The sequence below is a fragment of the Amblyomma maculatum genome, chromosome 9, assembly GCF_055883805.1.
Source record: "Amblyomma maculatum isolate TAMU_Amacu chromosome 9, ASM5588380v1, whole genome shotgun sequence".
Taxonomy (NCBI): Eukaryota; Metazoa; Arthropoda; class Arachnida; order Ixodida; family Ixodidae; genus Amblyomma; species Amblyomma maculatum.
In genome coordinates, this window is record NC_139352.1 from 19,211,832 (window position 1) to 19,229,631 (window position 17,800).

A 17,800-nucleotide genomic window follows, 5' to 3' on the forward strand; every position below is an offset into this window, starting at 1 on the left:
TAATTATTTATATAGTTTGCTAACGATACTCAAAAACGAAAACAACAAAAAATGATTATTGGGGGCGCCAAGTTAGGGCGAGGAAATGGCGCGCATCGACTGTTCTGTTGAATAGGAAAATCGACAGGCTCAAGGATGATAACTCCGTTCTAGGAATCGTTACAAAACGCGAGGGCAGCGAAGTTAGGTACTTTTGTTGAGATCGACAACTTAGCTTGTGCTCATTCGTCATGCATTGGTGTCCGCGTGCACTCCCCTGTTGCTGTGTTGTTTGATCACTCGCACAAGCTACCGCCGCGGTTGTGAGGAGTCTGAAGGAACTGAAGTACATCTTCAAAATGACAGCATCATTAGAGCCTGGCAAGATTCGGAGGCTCGACGAGAGTGTCACAAACCGCATCGCTGCAGGAGAGGTCGTCCAGCGACCCATGAATGCGCTCAAAGAGATGCTCGAGAACAGCATCGACGCCAAGTCGACGAGCATTCAAGTAGTGGCCAAGAGTGGCGGACTCAAACTCTTGCAGATCAAGGACAACGGCTGCGGCATCCGCAAAGAGGACCTCGACATTGTCTGCGAACGCTTCACCACCAGCAAGCTTGTCAAGTTCGAGGATCTCGGTTCTATCGCCACGTACGGATTCAGGGGTGAAGCTCTTGCCAGTATTAGCTACGTTGCCCGGGTCGCAATCACCACCAAGACGGAAGAGTCCAAGTGCGCGTATAGGGTGTCATACTTAAACGGAAAGCCTACCGGACCCCCAAAGCCCTGCGCCGGAAACAGGGGCACGCAGATTGTTGTCGAAGATCTCTTCTACAACGTCCCCACTAGAAAGAACGCCTTCAAGAGTCCCACCGAAGAGTACAAGCGTATCGTCGACGTCGTCAGTCGTTACGCCGTGCACAACGCGGGCATCGCCATGTCCGTGAGGCAGGCGGACGAGTCGACGACTGACGTGAACACCATGGTGGAAGCGGACACCTTGCAGAACATCGAGTGCGTCTACGGAAAAACAGTCAGCCGCGAACTGCTGCCCGTCGAGTGCTCAGACCCGAACTTGAAGTTCAAATTGAAAGGTTTCGTGTCGAACGCCAACTGCTCGTACAAGAAATGCACATTGCTGCTGTTTATCAACCACCGACTCGTCGAGAGTAACGCGCTCCGGAAGGCAATCGAGTCCGTGTACGTATCCTACCTGCCGAAGAACGCTCACCCGTGGCTCTACCTGTCACTGGAGATCCACCCAGCCAACGTCGACGTCAATGTCCATCCAACCAAAAAGGAGGTCCACTTCCTGCACGAGGACCTCATCCTCGAGGCCATCCAAAAGGCAGTGGATACCGCCCTTCTATCATGCAACTCATCGCGGTCTTACCTGACCCAGGCCTGCCTCCCACGCGTTGCTGCTACGAAGTCAGTTTCAGCAACAAGCAAAAAACCCGACAAGACAACAGGCGCTCCGTCAACCTCTGTCGATGAGAGGCACTTGGTGCGGACAGACTCCCAGATGCAGAAGCTAGATTCTTTTCTCAAGAAACCATCTCCGGCCGTCCAGCGAGCCGCAAGCCAATCTAATCGAGACGACGAGAGTGCCGACGAGGACCTTGCAGCAGAGCGACCAAAAGTAAAGCTTCAGAGTGTCATGAATCTGTGGGAGGCCGTTATCAGAAACACTCATGCTGGTCTTCAGGAACTGTTCCGCAACCACACGTTTGTCGGCTGCGTCAATCAGCGATACTCCCTTGTGCAGCACAAAACAGAGTTGTACCTGATCAACACTCGGAAGATATCCGAGGAACTGTTCTACCAGTTGATGCTCAAAAACTTTGGCCGCTTTGGCGTGTACCAGTTCTCCGAGCCCGCTCCGATTTACGACCTCGCAATGATGGCCCTGGACCTTGAAGAATGTGGGTGGACAGAAACTGACGGTCCAAAGGAGGAACTCGCACGCTACATGTCAACATTCCTGACGTCAAAAGCAGAGATGCTGGATGACTACTTTTCAATAGGCATCAATGAGTCGGCCGAGATCACTTCACTGCCCATAATTCTTGACGACCACAGACCACCAATTGAAGGGCTCCCCATGTACGCTTTGAGACTTGCAACGGAGGTAGAGTGGGAAACCGAGCAAGAGTGCTTCGAAACCTTTTGCAGGGAGACTGCACGGTACTATGCTGGACCATCACTGGACACTGACCAAGATGATGAATCATACAGCTGGAAGTGGGTGACCGAACATATCGTGTTTCCAGCAGCGAAGCAAACACTTAGGTTGCCTGCAGAGTACATGGAGAACTCGTGTGTGTTACAAGTGGCCAGCCTGCCCAACCTGTACAAAGTGTTCGAAAGGTGTTGATGTGTATGCTCGTGTTCTTCAAGACAGTCGGAATACAGCAGTCTCCAAAAGCCGCTTACAATATTTTCTGAACATCCTTGTTCTAGCAGTTTCGGACAGTGCAGAGCCATTAAGTAGATGACTTACAAAGCTTGATTTTGCTATCTTTTAGTGGAAATCTAGCTTCCAATTTATTGTAAAGGTGGAGTTCACCTAAATATGAACAAACCAGAACATAACTTGCATTCTTTGCTTTGACCAAAGGAAATGCCCTGCCTTGGTCAAAAGTGCTCAGGCTTTTTAAGGCTTAGTTTAGGGCAGCATTGTTTCAGCATCTACTGGATGTCCTAAGTTCCATATCTGAAGGAGAGGTGGTAACCTATCATTAATTCCTTTTCCATGCAGCCCTACCAAAGTTACAATAAGTGCACAGGTGACAACGTCCTTATGCTGCAGTATGTAGTGCCAGTATAAAATGGGTATAAAAACAACTGGTCTTAAAGCATGAAATTGCCAAACGCTATTTTAAATCATGTCTTGCCATGCACTTATGATACATGCACTACTTTGCCCAGAGATTGCCAACATGATGGCATGCTCTAAAAGAGGTTGTCTGTTCTGGGGTGACCACATCGTTTTTCAGCATGTCCATTAGTAATAAACTGTGCTTCTGGCTTTTGTTTTTCATCTACAGAAACATCCATGAGTAAAAATTAAAGAACACTGTAGAATCTCCATTGGAGTAATGCGAAAGCACGGATGCAGCTGTTGGTTGCTTCTAGTTGCTCAATTCATTTCTTGTTTACCCATTTTAGTCTTTTATACTTTCAAACTGCGTGCCAATCCCTTCCTATGCCCTTCTTCGGCTCTACTTCAGGATTCGTGACATCACATCCTTGATGTCACAATAATTCACTTCGTGTTTACCCATTTTAGTCTTCGGTACTTCAAACTGCGTGCCAATCCCTTCCTATGGCCTTTTTCGGCTCTACTTCCGGTTGTGTGAAGTCACATCCTTGACGTCACCCTAATTTACTGCCTTAATTAACTACTTTAGTCTTTGGTACTTTCAAATTGTGTGCCAACCTCTTCCTATGCCCTTTTTTGGCTAGACTGATTAACTATTTTAGTATATGATACATTCAAATGTGGCACCAAGTCATTGGCTAATGAGACCATTTTTGCCTCCAATTAATTACCTGATTATCTTATTGCCCTAATTATTTATTGCACACAACATTACATCACCCTCTTTTGAGTGACACCACTCATTAACCTCTACCACTTCTCAATTACTCATAACTGCTGCGAACACAATTTTGCAGACGCAGCCTGCGGACAGAAATCTATGAACATAGCGAAGTAATGCTCTCGCATTAATAAACTGTCTCTATTTCTTATTCTTGGCAACTATTCTGCTAATCACAGGCCTTAAGAATGTGTCAACAGTGTTTCACTTCTAAAAACTAGATGGCGCCACTATAGTTTGCATACACTGAACTATAAATGTGCTGACGTGACAAACAGCATAAATTCACAAAAGTTTGTATTTACACTTTTTTTTTTCTAATATCTGCACACCCCATGGGTAGACAGCATGCATACGAGCTGTGCAAAAGCGCTCAACATAGTCACTGCATCGCAAGTAATCGGTGGGTCACGCATGTTCATGCTGTGAGGCACCAACACTGCCATGGAATGAAGGTCACCTTTTTTCGTTTTTAAAGGGCAACTCCGGGGGTTTTTTGACATTCGAATATTCTAATAAAAATTCTACTGTAGATTCTCCTCTCCGTCCCGACGCATTCTGCAAAATTTGGGCGCCGTACGATAATCCATTCGCGCGCAACGCGACTTTAAAATGTGCTGTTTTCATGGCTTAAGTTGAGAATATTTCTGTCGGCAACACTGAGTTTCTGACGTCACAAACAGTATACCGGCGTTACTGTCCACTTCCCGCATGTATATGAAATTGTGAGGCTTATATTGAACTACCTCAGACATTTTATGCAATTCTTCATGATTTCCACTTTATTTTCACCATCCAACGCACGTATGACTGTTTCTCTAATACTGAGTGTGACGTCACCATTTCGTCACCTGGGACGTCGTTTCTGGCCGTGAAAGCAGTTTCGGTTTCGATTTGCTGTTTTTTCTTTTTAAAAATACTTCTAATTGGAATTTCGAAAAACGGTTTTTTGTGTTCGAGTCGGGACGTGCCGAGGAATGTAATTCAACCAAAAACACAGAATGATGGAAAAGCCACCGGAGTTGACCTTTAAAGAGCCTGTGAAAAGCATGCATGCTGAGCTGCTATTTTGATTTGTGGGCTCCAAGAAATTGGTTTTGCCTTTGGCTCACTGGTGCAGTACGTTATGCCCTGAAGAGGGTATGCCTCTCAAATGCAGCCACCAGCCCACTCCATACTTGCGAACTTTGCATACGAGCTCACCTTATTACAGCTGCCACCTCAGAATAACCATTTTAGAGTGGAAAGGATTCTGTGTCTGGCGCATCATGGCCAAAGTTGCTTTTGTGCCATAAAACCCCATATAGCTAACTAACTAACCAACCAATTTCTGTGTAATTTCAGCACTTATAGAGCATATTGGAAACTCCAAGAACAACATGAACAGGCCAGTCTGTGTAACACCGACACAATGCCATTTATTACTTCTTTGAGACTCGTGCGCAATCCCAAAAAACCTGTTGTTCCCGCTGCAATACATATATACAAGGCAGGCGATTCTGGCAATTCAAGTGCACTGCAATCGTGCAAGAAGGCCGATCAACGTCCCCTGCAGCCATATTGAAAGACACTACGCGATATAAATGTAAAAAGAAAGATAAACGTCACTACGATTGCATTAAGTCGTTAGAATGTGACATGCACACAAGTATTGCAACAATTTCATACAACACAAGTTGCAGCTATGAGCATCAATAAAATTTGGCAATCATTCCTTCAATGCAGCTGCAGAAATGTGCGCAGCAATAGAATGCATCTATTTACGGCATACCATCACGCAAAAGTCGCTTTCAGTGAAAATCTATACGACAGCACACATTAGACTGTGCTTGAGCATAAATGTATACACAAATATACAAGCATATAAGCCTCTAAACAAAGGAGGCCGTACCGTGCACTGTACAGTCGGCATTCACACCTGGCAGAAACAGGAACTTTGAAAGCAAGTGTCGAAGTTGCAAACTCAATGCTGCTAACAAAATAGAGCGACATCAGCCCACTGTTATGTGCACCTGGTTACAAACAGTTGTTGAAAAGACAACAAAAGAAAAAAAAAAACATTCTAGGTATATGCTTGTGGAATAAACCGTAATATAAACATAAGTGAGTGCACAAGAGCCCAGGAAGAGCAGCTGCAGTGACGATGGCTCACACACAGTTAGGCCAGCTGAGGCCGCCACATGCTGACGAGACAATGATGTAGATCACCACCTGCATCGCAAAGACAGAGGAAAAACTGTGGTGGAATCGTTGGGGGAAACACAGAAACCAGCAACTAATCTGCTTTGCCTCTGAAAGTAGCTATGGAAGTAAAACAACACTGTAAACTGCAGTCTTGAGCTACAGGGAATAGTTATGCAATATCCAAAGCCACCGTTGCACTCGTTTCCTGAAAATGCTCTTCTCAACCACCATAGTTTAGTTTTCAGCAGAAGCCGTTAGCATGGGCCGACACTTTTTCTCCTCCAGCTTAAGTTAAACCTGTCGAGATGGACAGATTTTTGTATCTCTGTGGTTCACATCGACGTCGCTAAATTGTTCAGAAACCTAAGGATGTCCGCTGTACAGTTTACAACGAAAAAAAAAAAGAATCGCTGTGCCTCACAGTAAGTGTGCAATGTGACCAGAGTCCAATCCTCGTGCTGTGAAAATAATCCTGTAGCGCATTCAGCTATGATCAATGCAGCATTCAAACTGAGACTGCAGAACCATGACTAAGTTTAAACTTTCTCCTGGGAGTCATTTGAAGCGACCAAAGCTGCACAGAATGCATCGCAAGAGCGAGCTAGTTGAATGAAAACTCTACCTTGGGATTTAACTTGGCGAAATAAGTGCCACTTTCGTAACTCCGACTTTTATAAGATACTAGACTACCTTGTAAAAGTGTGCTTGACGAAATGGAAAGCACTACATAGTCAAGAGTGAGAGACGCAAGAAAATCTGATGGCAGCCGAATGGAATACTCACCAATACTACAACGGCAATAATTATGGCTATCTTGATGTTTTTTATCATCATGGATCGGGCAAGGTTGCGACTACTCTTGCGGAAGGTCACAGACTGAAAACAGAGGGATAAAACAATCAGCCAACTTTTGGCAGCGACCGGCTGCGCTAAAGCCAATGCCAACACGTCCACACACTCACTGTGCTTGATAACGCCTCTGTCTTGTTCACCAGTAATTCCAGCCTCTCTCCCCTTGACGTAACCGTGTCTGCATGTAACACAGCGAAATTCCACCAAGATGTCAATTTGCTGCGAGTTCAATGTGAAAAAGTCAGCGCAATCAAAATCAGGGTCCCAAGGGCTCATCATTAAGAACCAATAAAAGTGCATTAGCTGCAATTACGAAAAAAAAATTCAAAGTTTAACTTGTAAGAATTTGAGTAGACAATTTTGTTTCAGGCAGTTCCATTGACTCCCATGCACCTTTTGCAAGCAACTACTAGATCAGCGCAGCCGATTTCAACTTTGGCGAAAATCCCCACCAGAATTCAAAAGGGTGCAGAGGAACACAGCATGTCTTTGGGCTTTTGTCCTTTCCTGCCTAACACACTTGCAAAAGGAAAGTGCGCAGATGCGTGGCCCTTCAAAAAAAAAAAAAAAAAAAAAAAATGCTCAAATTCCATCTTTAATTATTGGTTTCATAGTGAAACAGTCTGCTATTAGTAATCAAAGCCGAGCAATTGCAATTTAAATCAGGGTAAAAGTAAACAAAGTGGTTGAGGCATGTACTGTCAGCAGCAAAAGTTTGCAGGATTTCCAGCGTGTGGCGGAGCGACGGAAAACTGCTCTGCTATGCCATCTGCCACAGTAGCGACCAATGATGAGGCTAACGGAACTTGCGTCTGGAGTATGCTTTGCACCTGCCTGTCCTTTATTCGCTATGAAGCATGTCTCGTCGCTTGCTTCCCCGTGCCCTGCTCATCAGACTGATGGAAGCTGCTCAGGCACTGGGTTACATTTACCGCCAATCTATTCTGGCAGGCGTGATGGATGGAGTTCATTGGTGCCTTTCGCACTGCACCCTATGCGACGATGGTGACATAACGATTCAGCGGCAGCACAAAGCGTAAAAGACGGATCCCGAGAAAGCAAGCGACGAGGTATGCTTGATAGCAAAGAAAAGACAGGCGTGCGGAAAGCATGCTTCAGACTCAATTTCCATTAGTCTCATCATCAGGTGCAATTGCAGGAGATGGCGCAGCAATGCAGTTTTCTTTCGCTCTGCCACGCGCTGGAGATCCCGCAAACTTTTGCTGCTGACAGTACAAGTTTAGAAGCTCGAGGAACAACAACAACAACAAAAAAAGCGCTCCAAGCAACCTGAGGATTCCACGAAACTCAGTTTGAGGAGCCCTGCATAGCAGATTACGCACAATGAAGACATGCGCAGCTATGTTTAACACAAGCTGATGCATGAACCAGCTGGAACAGGCTGTCAGTTTGCTCAGCCCACCGTATGACACTTTACATGCAAGCGACACATACATATGTAGCCAGACTAAGCCAGTGTTTAGCCTGGCTACATATAAGCTAGACAAAAAATAAAGGGGGAGGGGTGGAGGGGTAGAGAAAAAACAGTTAGCCACCTGTTTCACACATCGCTTCGTGCAAAGGGAAGAAATTATTTTGAAGGTGGTTTTCTGCTCAATTTGAGGCAGTCCTAAAATAAGCGATCCCCACTCTGCCAGTGCGCTCAACGCTGTCTGACGTAAAACACCACACAGTAAAAAAAAAAAAAAAAAAAAAAAAAACGAAGCGTTGCCACTTTTAATGTACGTTATATTATTTGCAAAACCACTATTTTACAGCTCTCTTCACATCGAAGACAAAGGTAGCCTTTCTGAACAGTCTTGAAGGGGCTGGTGCGATGGAGACTTTCTGGTTGTTCTGAGACAAGTCGAGACGCCTCCAACATAAAGCCCAGGGTGTAGCAGATTGGCTAGACATAGAGGTGGCTAGAACAAGACATCTCACCAATGTTCTTCACCATGATGCCCTTAAGTTCGTCAATTTCCTCTTGAACCTTGGATATGTTGCCACCATCCTTGCCAATACCAGAGTAGTGTTTCTGCGAGGCGCAGCCACCAGGCGAAGTGGTTAATCAGTGCATGCCCCTACTCGTGAAAAAATGCGAGAGAAATAAAGCTCTAGCTCACCATTTGGTTTGCCAGCACCCGCGAGAATTCGCTGTTCATCGCATAGGCAAGTGCTGAATGAGCTTGACGACCATAACTCACTTGGAACCTGCAACATGCATGGCACACTTCAACATCACCACCTAAAAGCATTACACAACAATGACAAAAAATGAAGGCTGATGACGGCAACTTGATGTCAAATGAATGCTGCTAAAGCTGAGTTGTCTGTGCAAATGGAAAGCACTGAAAAATATACAGCTAAGCATCAACAATGCTTCAGTGAGCACACAAATCAAACAAAACAAAGAAACTATGTTTACTGCAACATGTTTTGCAAGTCTAGCCAGGTTATGTCTAGTAGTGGTTAATGCCACTGAAGATTACTGTGGTAGCAGTAAGTGCTACTGTGACAACACTGAAACTAGCAGAAATGGTTCAATGAGTAATTCCTTACCTGCCCTGAATGTCCGTCAAGAACTGGAATGCTGTGACCCTATCGAATTCCTGCGAAGAGGCGCACCCAAGCAGAAAAAAGCAAAGATGTCATAAAACAAACATGCATTTTTGCAATTTTGCTCTCTTGTGTGAACAGAAGAAAATTTAATAGCAAGCCAGGAAGGGTCGAAGCATACTAGAGTCCAGTGGCACTTTGGCAATGTTCCTAGTGCCCCTTAAAATTTTGAGTAGATGCTCTAGGCTAGCAACAACAGAAAGTAATAATTTGGTCCCTTTAAATAAATAAAAAAAGAACAATGTCCAGGCTGTATTCTGTGAGAAATTGCTCTGTTTACACTGCACAAGAAGGGTGTACTTTTTCCACTCTCATTGAATGCAGCATCAGCATGTAGTGATATACGTATGAACACCTATCGTCCTTCCCTTTCACATAGCGATAACCATAAAACAAGTGGTAACTCGTGATCTGTTTGTATAAAAATCAGCTGGCATTGTGGAACTGAAGGTACTAAATGTATAACATATTCGCTGACACTGCTATCTTGTTTCCAAAATTTCAGGACGGAAACAGTGGCCTGAAAATAAAAGAATAGGACACAGAGGAACCAGGATGCGAATGCAACTTAGCGTGCCGGTCCCGAAGAGACGATGCAACTCAAATAATGACCACAAACTTTGCGTCACAATCTAATTAGCAAGGTTGCTCCAGTAAACATTTCTAGGAGAGAAAGGAACAATTGAAGCAGTTATATGCCAAATTTATGGTCATATTGTCAGAGTATCACTGGCTTGCAGAATGCCAGCAAGTCAAAAAACTTCCACCAGAAAACTTTGCTATCGTCACTTGAGATTTCAGCTGAATGCACAACACTTGCAACAAAAAGGAGAGGCGCAAGTATGCTTACATCATCAGTAATGCAGAGGTATATGATGCCATCCTCAAGAATGTAGTGGAACAAGTAGCTGGAAAAAGGCAGCAAAAGAAAAGAACATTTCTTCAACAGTCAACGGCCAACTACAGGCAAGCATTAAAAGTGACCTTGCACTTCGCAAGACAAGTGACCAGAGAAGATGGGCATAAAATACTGATCACAGTAAGAAAAAAAAAAAAAAGAAAAGAAAACTCGGTCATGCTGTATGCAAAACCGCTGCTACACTCTTTTCCAAATTGCTGATCTTCCATGGATAACCTAGTTATCATCAGACGAGTTGCTACTCATAACTATTACGAATTTTAGCTCAGAGTTCATTCACTTCAGCCTTATTAAATTTACTTTTGACATTTTCACATCTAAGGGTGGCTTGTGAGGGTCACTATTAATGCAGCAAACTACTATCACTGCGGCTTTGGACTGTTCGTTCATCCCAACCCTGGCTTAGTGCATGACAAGAAGCTTCCACAAGTATGTTTAATTTTTTCAAGAGCCGACTACATATCTAGAAGCTGCTGCCTCCACTTAAGAGCTGTGCATCACTGCAAGATGTTGCAATACAGGGTACAACTCTGGCATCCCTAGCCAGGATCCATTCCAAAACCAGGCAGAATTCCTTTAATCAAAAAGATTTAAGATATCCGTAAACCTTCCCTCCACAACTATAGGGCAGTATAAAGGTGGTGGCGGCGATAGCGGCAGTAAGCCTCTACTGCAGGGTATATTAGATGCAATATTCACCGAAATGATAATTTTCAGATTTTGGGGTATTGTTTTTGTTCAGGTTTTTTTTTACCGCCATTTTTCCAACTGCTTCAGAGAAAGAGAAAGTGGGGTCAGGGAACGTTTTAGGGAGTTTGGGGTCTGGAGGAATTTCTGGGTCAGTTTGGTTTAAGAAGCTTGACATCCCCAGGAGACTCTGGTTATGAGGCATGTCATAGTGGAGGATGCTGAATAACTTCAAACACCGGGAGTTCTTCACCATGCGCTGTCCTCGCAAAGTACAGGTGGTGCATTTAGTCTCCATCAAAGCGTGGCCTCAGTGGCCGGGACCGAACCCGGGCCCCTTGCTCGGTAGTCGAGCTCCCTAACCGCTGAGCCACAGCGGTGGAATGGGAGAATTTTCGGTTACGGCACGAAACATTACTGGATGGTCACAGTAAAGCATGGTGCAGCTATTTCTCCCCCATCAGGGTGCTCACCTCCCATGGGAGTAGGTAAGCTTGGGAACGTCCGGCGAGATCTTGCCCAAGATTTGTTCGGTGACCTCCGAGAAGTTGCCCGCGCAGCTGGCATACCGAGACAGCACAGTGCTGCCTCGTGCCACCACGCAGTACAGCAGTGGCATTCTCCCCTCGGCTCAGGCTGTACGGCTGCAGGCAAATGGGTTTACATTCAATGCCTTGCACCCTTCTGCCAATGCATGCTGGGTAATAAAGGGTCCAGTGTAGAATGCTAATGAAGCTCTGCCATCCTGTACTTACTGTAGCCTTCATTCAGCATTTACTGAAGCTCAAAGATAACCACACACAGGTATCATTTTCTAATTGTCCTGTAATGTGAAAATTAGATTTTTTTCTTATGTGTAATTACTTCTGGCAAACTCTAGTAAGCATGTTCCCTCCTTTCCTTTTACAAAAAGAAAATGGCCACTGGTAACAACAGATGGCATGCACATGAACAAACATTGCATCACAATGCTGGCACTGCACTCGTTCCATTCCTTGGACACGTGCCAAGCAGCATACAGAGGTCGTTCAGATGGCACAAACAGGTGTGGCATGGGATGCGGTGTTTATAATGTCCCAAAGCCGTACGTAGGCCATGACAGTTTCCATAGTGAAGGGCTCTTGCTTACTTTTGACCACCTGGGGCACCTTAATTTGCATGGACGATGAACAGCCCAGGGAGTGTTTGCATACACCTGTATCACACGTTTGGCATTGGATCCCGCAACTTTGTGCTGAGCTACCAAATGCAACAGCTACTCAGCTACCATGGTTAGGGGAAGGTACAACCAGCTTTCCAGTACTGCCCAAGTAAGATTCTTTGCATTTTTTTCAGCTACAATACTGAAACCCTGCATTAGTTTTTGAATTCACATGCTTTCCTCAACTTTTCCCTGTACTGTATTATTTTCCTGTACACTTATACCCAAGCCAATTTTAGCTTCAGTACCAACTTTCTTGTCGCCGTCAAAGTTTTAGCCCTATTCAGAAAGTGCGAACACGAGATGGGTAAAAAATTTCTTTCTATACATTGGTGGTACCTTGAATGTACCTGTTATACACACCCAAAGTAATTTTTTGTTACTGTGTACTCCTTCCTCATGCAACAACACTGAAACACCCCCATGTGGCCTTGAAATGATCTCTCATTATATGTAGTGCCTCAGTAGCTGTTGCAAACTGTCGCTTCGTGGATGCCTGCTAATATTAATGAACAGCAAGTTACCTTGAAATTTATAGCCTTCCAGTGTACCGTCCTAGTTAATGATGCTAACCATATGCTGCAAATAATAACCTCAGGCATATAACACGACATATTGTCAGGAATTGTCAGGAAAGTTGTCGGTGGTATTCTTTCTTATTAGCTCATGCTCAGACATTCCCACTCTAGTGCTACGGTTACTATTCATAGCCAGGAAGTGAACAATGATAGAAAATGTTATTCTAGAGCCTGAACAGATAACCAGTAGTCTGGCGAAGCAATACAACGCACACCAAGAGAAAGCCTATGCAACTGAGGCAGTGTGGAATCAGGTGAGGGAGAACGAATTGGGCTGGGAAGTTGCTACCAGTACAAGAAAGGGTGCTATCTTCAGGGGACTAGACCTGGCTAACAATTACAATGAACATGCATCACAATCATTGGCAGAAACACAAAGAGCCCGTTTTCTTCACAGAAAGCGGTTTGTTTCTGTTTGCTGCAATTTTACTTTTGAATTTTTGTGTCTGCCCTAGTGTAATTAGACAAGGTGATACAAGCACGTGATATGAAAAAAAAAATATATATATATATATATATTGTCACGACTGAAGTCAGAGGGAGCCGTGAAAGTACACGTAGCCAAGGACCCGAGAATGAGGTCGGCTTGTCGTTTCGAACACAGAGTCACAGCGTCCAGCACCAGCGCGCCGCCCGTGCCAACCACCGCTTCGTTGTCGTCGGCACCAAACACGGCTGTCGCGCGGCGCTAGGCACATGGCATTATTTCCCCCCCCCCCCCCCCCCCCCCCGTGAAAGAAAACATCGTCCCGATGACAAGGTGAGAGGAGAAAAGAAAGAAAAAAAAATTAGGCGTGAGGTGAACTGTACAATGACGCAAGGTTTCACTTGCAGGGAACGCTCAGTCACGCGAAAAGTACGGCTTTAAGCGCACCACATGCACAATTTCAGGCCGCTGGCGTCGAACACTGACGGTCACAGTTCCATCTGGAATGACTTCGTAATTAACGTTGTTTAAGCGGCGTAGGACTTTATAGGGTCCGAAATAGCGGTGGAGTAGTTTCTCGCTCAAGCCTTTGTGACGCACGGGGGTCCACACCCACACTTGGTCCCCTGGTTCGTAGTGGGCCTCCCTGTGCCGAAGGTTATAGTGTCGAGCGTCGGTGGCATGCTGCTCCTTGATGTGCAAGCGGGCCAGCTGACGGGCTTGCTCGGCCTGTTCTGCGAAATGGGCGGCGTCGGGTTCGACCGCTTCTTCCCCGCACGGGAGCATCGCATCCAACATCGTGCGGGCCTCTCTGCCATATACGAGACGGAACGGCGTAAACTTCGTGGTTTCCTGCGGCGCCGTATTGTAGGCGAAGGTGACATACGGCAGGATCTCGTCCCACATTTTATGCTCAACGTCGATGTACATTGAGATCATGTCGGCCAAAGTTTTGTTTAGTCGTTCCGTTAATCCATTTGTCTGAGGGTGATACGCTGTTGTTGTGCGATGCTCGGTATGGCTGAGAGTTAAGGTGTCCCGCAGTAGCCGAGCTGTAAACGCCTTTCCTCGGTCAGTAATGATGGTAGACGGTGCACCGTGTCTGAGCACAATGTCGTTCATAAAGAATCGAGCAACTTCGCCGGCAGTACCTCGGGCAAGGGCCTTCGTTTCAGCGTAGCGTGTTAAGTAGTCTGTGGCGACTACGATCCACTTGTGTCCGTTCGAGGATAAAGGAAATGGGCCTAAAAGGTCCATGCCCACTTGCTCGAAGGGTGTGAGGGGTGGTTCAATAGATTGTAACATACCGGATGGCTTGAGCGTGGGTTTTTTTCGCCGCTGGTATTGTCGACAAGTCTGTACGTAACGTCTAACGCTCGGAGAAAGATGTGGCCAGTAGTAGTTCTGCCGGACTCGGTTTAGGGTGCGTGTAAAGCCAAGATGCCCTGAAGTTGGTTCGTCGTGGCAGGCCAGGAGGATTTCGTGCCTTAGATCAGCCGGTATAACTAGCAGGTATGTTTTCGCACTCGACGTAGAATTCTTCTTATAAAGCACCCCATTGCGGAGGCAATACGACGACAACCCCCGAGCAAGGTACCGGGGTATTGTAGGATGCCCACCTTCAAGATGGTCAATAATCAGTCTCAGCTCGTCGTCGGCACGCTGTTTGGAGGCGAGATCGGACGTAGTGACTGCTCCGAGGAAGCTATCGTCGTCGGTGGCATCTGACGAAGGAGGGCCGACGGGCGCGCGGGACAGGCTATCGGCATCGGTGTGCTTCCGGCCAGACTTATAAATAACATCGAAATCGAACTCCTGTAGGCGCAATGCCCAACGTGCTAAGCGGCCACAAGGATCTTTTAAGTTTTTCAGCCAACACAACGAGTGATGGTCAGTGATGACGCGAAACGGTCGGCCATAAAGGTACGGGCGGAACTTGGCAGCGGCCCATACTATCGCCAAACATTCTTTTTCAGTGGTGGAATAGTTACACTCAGCACGGGAAAGTGCACGGCTGGCGTAGGCAATTACTTTCTCGACCCCGTCTTGGTGCTGAACTAGAACGGCACCAAGGCCGACGTTGCTCGCATCCGTGTGTAATTCTGTGTCGGCATCATCGTCGAAATGTGCCAGGATCGGGGGTGACTGGAGCCGGCGTCGTAACTCGTCGAAAGCCATCTGCTGCTCGGCGCCCCAGGAAAATGATGCGTCATCTCGAGTCAGGAGAGTCAGAGGGCTGGCCATCTGTGCAAAGTTTTTGATAAAGCGACGATAATAGGAGCACAGCCCCAAAAACCGTCGGACTGCTTTTTTGTGGGCGGGGACGGGAAAGGCAGCAACGGCAGCAAGTTTCTCAGGGTCAGCTCGGATGCCATCAGCACTCACGATGTGCTCAAGAAACTTCAATTCGGTGAACCCGAAGTGGCACTTTTGAGGCTTGAGAGAAAGGTTGGCAGACCGGACAGCTTCGAGAACAGTTCTCAGGCGGCGTAGGTGTTCTGTGAACGTCGGTGAAAAAATTATTACGTCGTCGAGATAAACAAGGCATGTCTGCCACTTAAGACCTGTGAGCACAGTGTCCATCATCCGCTGGAAGGTGGCAGGAGCACAGCAGAGCCCGAATGGGAGGACGCGGAATTCATAGAGCCCATCTGGTGTTACGAAGGCAGTTTTTTCACGGTCCCTCTCATCAACTTCAATTTGCCAATAACCACTCCTGAGGTCAATGGACGAGAAGTACTTGGCTCGGCGAAGTCGGTCGAGAGAGTCATCAATCCGTGGCAGCGGATAGACGTCCTTCTTTGTCATACTGTTCAGTTTCCGATAGTCAACGCAGAAACGAAGTGTTCCGTCTTTCTTTTTAACGAGGACTACAGGCGAGGACCATGGGCTGCTTGAAGGCATATATGCCCATTTTTCTTCTTGGCGTCATGCCATGCAAATCTAATCACCAGAAATTGGCACAACAACCATGAAATATATGCATTGAACTTAAGCTCCGCAAACGACTGTGCACTACACACAGACTACTGTTGTCAAACTGAAGATGCTGGAATTAAAACATGAGCTCTGATTACTCATTTAGCATCAATGTAATTGGGAATCTAACCCAATGATTCAACTTAATCTATACTCCTGGCTACGTTCTATAAATTTGCGAGCTGCACGAAAAACCGAAGCAGCTGACCCTTCAAGTGGTCCTATCTGCAGTCAGATGCAAACGTGCTGGTAGGGCAATTCTATGGTATGTTAGCTGAAAACAATAAAATCCAATAAGCAGCAGGCAATGGTGTGCTCATGATGTAAAAGTGAAGTGCACCACGCAAAAGAACTTGATAATGTTAGCTGGGATTTTAATTTGACACTAATAACCTAGAATGAGCAGAAACATGACACAAATTGAGAAGCCGGCACATCACTGACTGCGTCCATAGATTCAAGCAAAGCCGGGGCAGGAAATTTCATAGGCACACACACATGCCAGCTTCACACAAGCATCAAACCTCCCGCGTAAAAAAATTTAAATAGCTACAATCAAACCACTGAACTTGGACAGAAACACTTGTTGCATTTGCATCACCGTACGAAACAACTTTCTGTGGCAGCTGCTGCCCTAATTGTATAAACCCAAACACGTAGAGAAACGCTCATGGCCACACAAGCTTTTGTTTTCATTCGCTTCAATCTCAGATTGCATCATGAAAGCAGCCCAGCACTTTCTCTTGGGCGTACTGTACTGTCCACACTGCTGTTGAAAAGTCTAGAAGTTCAAATGAAACTGTAGGGTGGCTCGCATTGTGGTAAGCTCGCCTTCAACTATGTCACGCGCGAAAGAACATGCTCCAAAGGAAAATATAAAAAACGCGTAGCTAGCGGGAAACAATGTCGCGCAAGTACAACAAGTGTACTGTCACAATATGTGGCACAGTAGAACAAAACTGACACACCCACAGCCACCTGTACAAAATGAGCAACATGCATGCGCAGCCGTTGCGCACCGATCATCCTTTGAAATCTTGAACTCGTCGAAGGCACACCTGACCCCTCTTCCATTTTAAAACTCGATAGCCTGACAACAATCGCGCGAAAAATTGGAACTTGCGCGCAATGCTCACAAAAAAAAAAAGAAAAGCGTACGCGGGCATAACACGAATCCCGATAGTGCGGGAACAAGTTATTTATGACGAAACTACTACTGTATGTGTGACAGGACGCTCTCCGAAACCAAACTTGCTTGTGTACTTCTTCAGTAACACCGTGCTCAACAAAACTTGGCGTTTATGCCATTGCCGGCGCTGAAGACGAGTAGCAGGCGCTCCCGAATGCGGTCTTCGATAAGGAAACTGCGATAAAAACACTTGCGTACGCACGTATCTGCGCACTTCTGGAGGGCGGCTGAGTGTTGTAGTGCGGGCGGGTGTATGACTACGAGTCACTCACCTTACGTCTACTCGAAGGCGGGTGAAGACGGCTGCCTCGCTCGATTATGACAGTTCAGTGCAGGCAGTGTTTGCTAGCGACAGTCACGTCGCCTGTCGAAACGCACAATCACGTGAATAAGCATTAGCGGTCGTCGGATCTCGGCATTTTATCGCAAAGCACAGAAAAAGGAACACGAACCCTCGTGGACAGTGTTGACGGACAAAAACCCGACGCTCCCTTGCCTACGCTCTCTCTGACCTCACGCTCAGATGAGTCACGTTCGTCTACCTTTTAGCTATATTTGCATTTTACTACTAGTCATAATA

The 17,800-nt window shown here is 46.1% G+C and overlaps 2 protein-coding genes across 3 annotated transcripts; one reads left to right on the top strand and one right to left on the bottom strand.

Moving 5' to 3' along the window:
• The first annotated feature begins 63 nt into the window (after positions 1–63).
• On the top strand, positions 64–3,159 carry Mlh1 (DNA mismatch repair ATPase Mlh1). The gene has a single exon (XM_084578328.1). The coding sequence runs from the start codon at positions 339–341 to the stop codon at positions 2,355–2,357; it is 2,019 nt and encodes a 672-aa protein (XP_084434454.1). The 5' UTR covers positions 64–338; the 3' UTR covers positions 2,358–3,159.
• Positions 3,160–4,977: 1,818 nt separating this feature from the next.
• Positions 4,978–17,717, bottom strand: Vamp7 (Vesicle-associated membrane protein 7). Of its 2 annotated transcripts, none has more exons than XM_084578329.1 (9): positions 17,493–17,717; positions 11,320–11,490; positions 10,091–10,148; positions 9,184–9,233; positions 8,748–8,835; positions 8,566–8,659; positions 6,732–6,799; positions 6,553–6,645; positions 4,978–5,796 (listed from the first exon to the last, which is right to left on the bottom strand). In XM_084578329.1, the coding sequence occupies exons 2-9, from the start codon at positions 11,463–11,465 to the stop codon at positions 5,734–5,736; spliced, it is 660 nt and encodes a 219-aa protein (XP_084434455.1). In that variant the 5' UTR covers positions 11,466–11,490; positions 17,493–17,717; the 3' UTR covers positions 4,978–5,733. The 2 variants fall into 2 exon arrangements, with proteins under 2 accessions (XP_084434455.1, XP_084434457.1); XM_084578331.1 differs by lacking the exon at positions 17,493–17,717 and adding an exon at positions 17,190–17,339.
• Between the last annotated feature and the right edge of the window lie 83 nt (positions 17,718–17,800).

Coding starts and splice junctions, on each gene's coding strand:
- Mlh1 (XM_084578328.1), top strand. CDS start 339: ATGACAGCATCATTAGAGCCTGGCAAGATTCGGAGGCTCGACGAGAGT.
- Vamp7 (XM_084578329.1), bottom strand. CDS start 11,465: ATGCCACTGCTGTACTGCGTGGTGGCACGAGGCAGCACTGTGCTGTCT. Junction 8,660..8,747: donor GGGTGCTGGCAAACCAAATG/GTGAGCTAGAGC, acceptor TGCGCCTCGCAG/AAACACTACTCTGGTATTGG. Junction 5,797..6,552: donor TTATTGCCGTTGTAGTATTG/GTGAGTATTCCA, acceptor TTTGCGATGCAG/GTGGTGATCTACATCATTGT.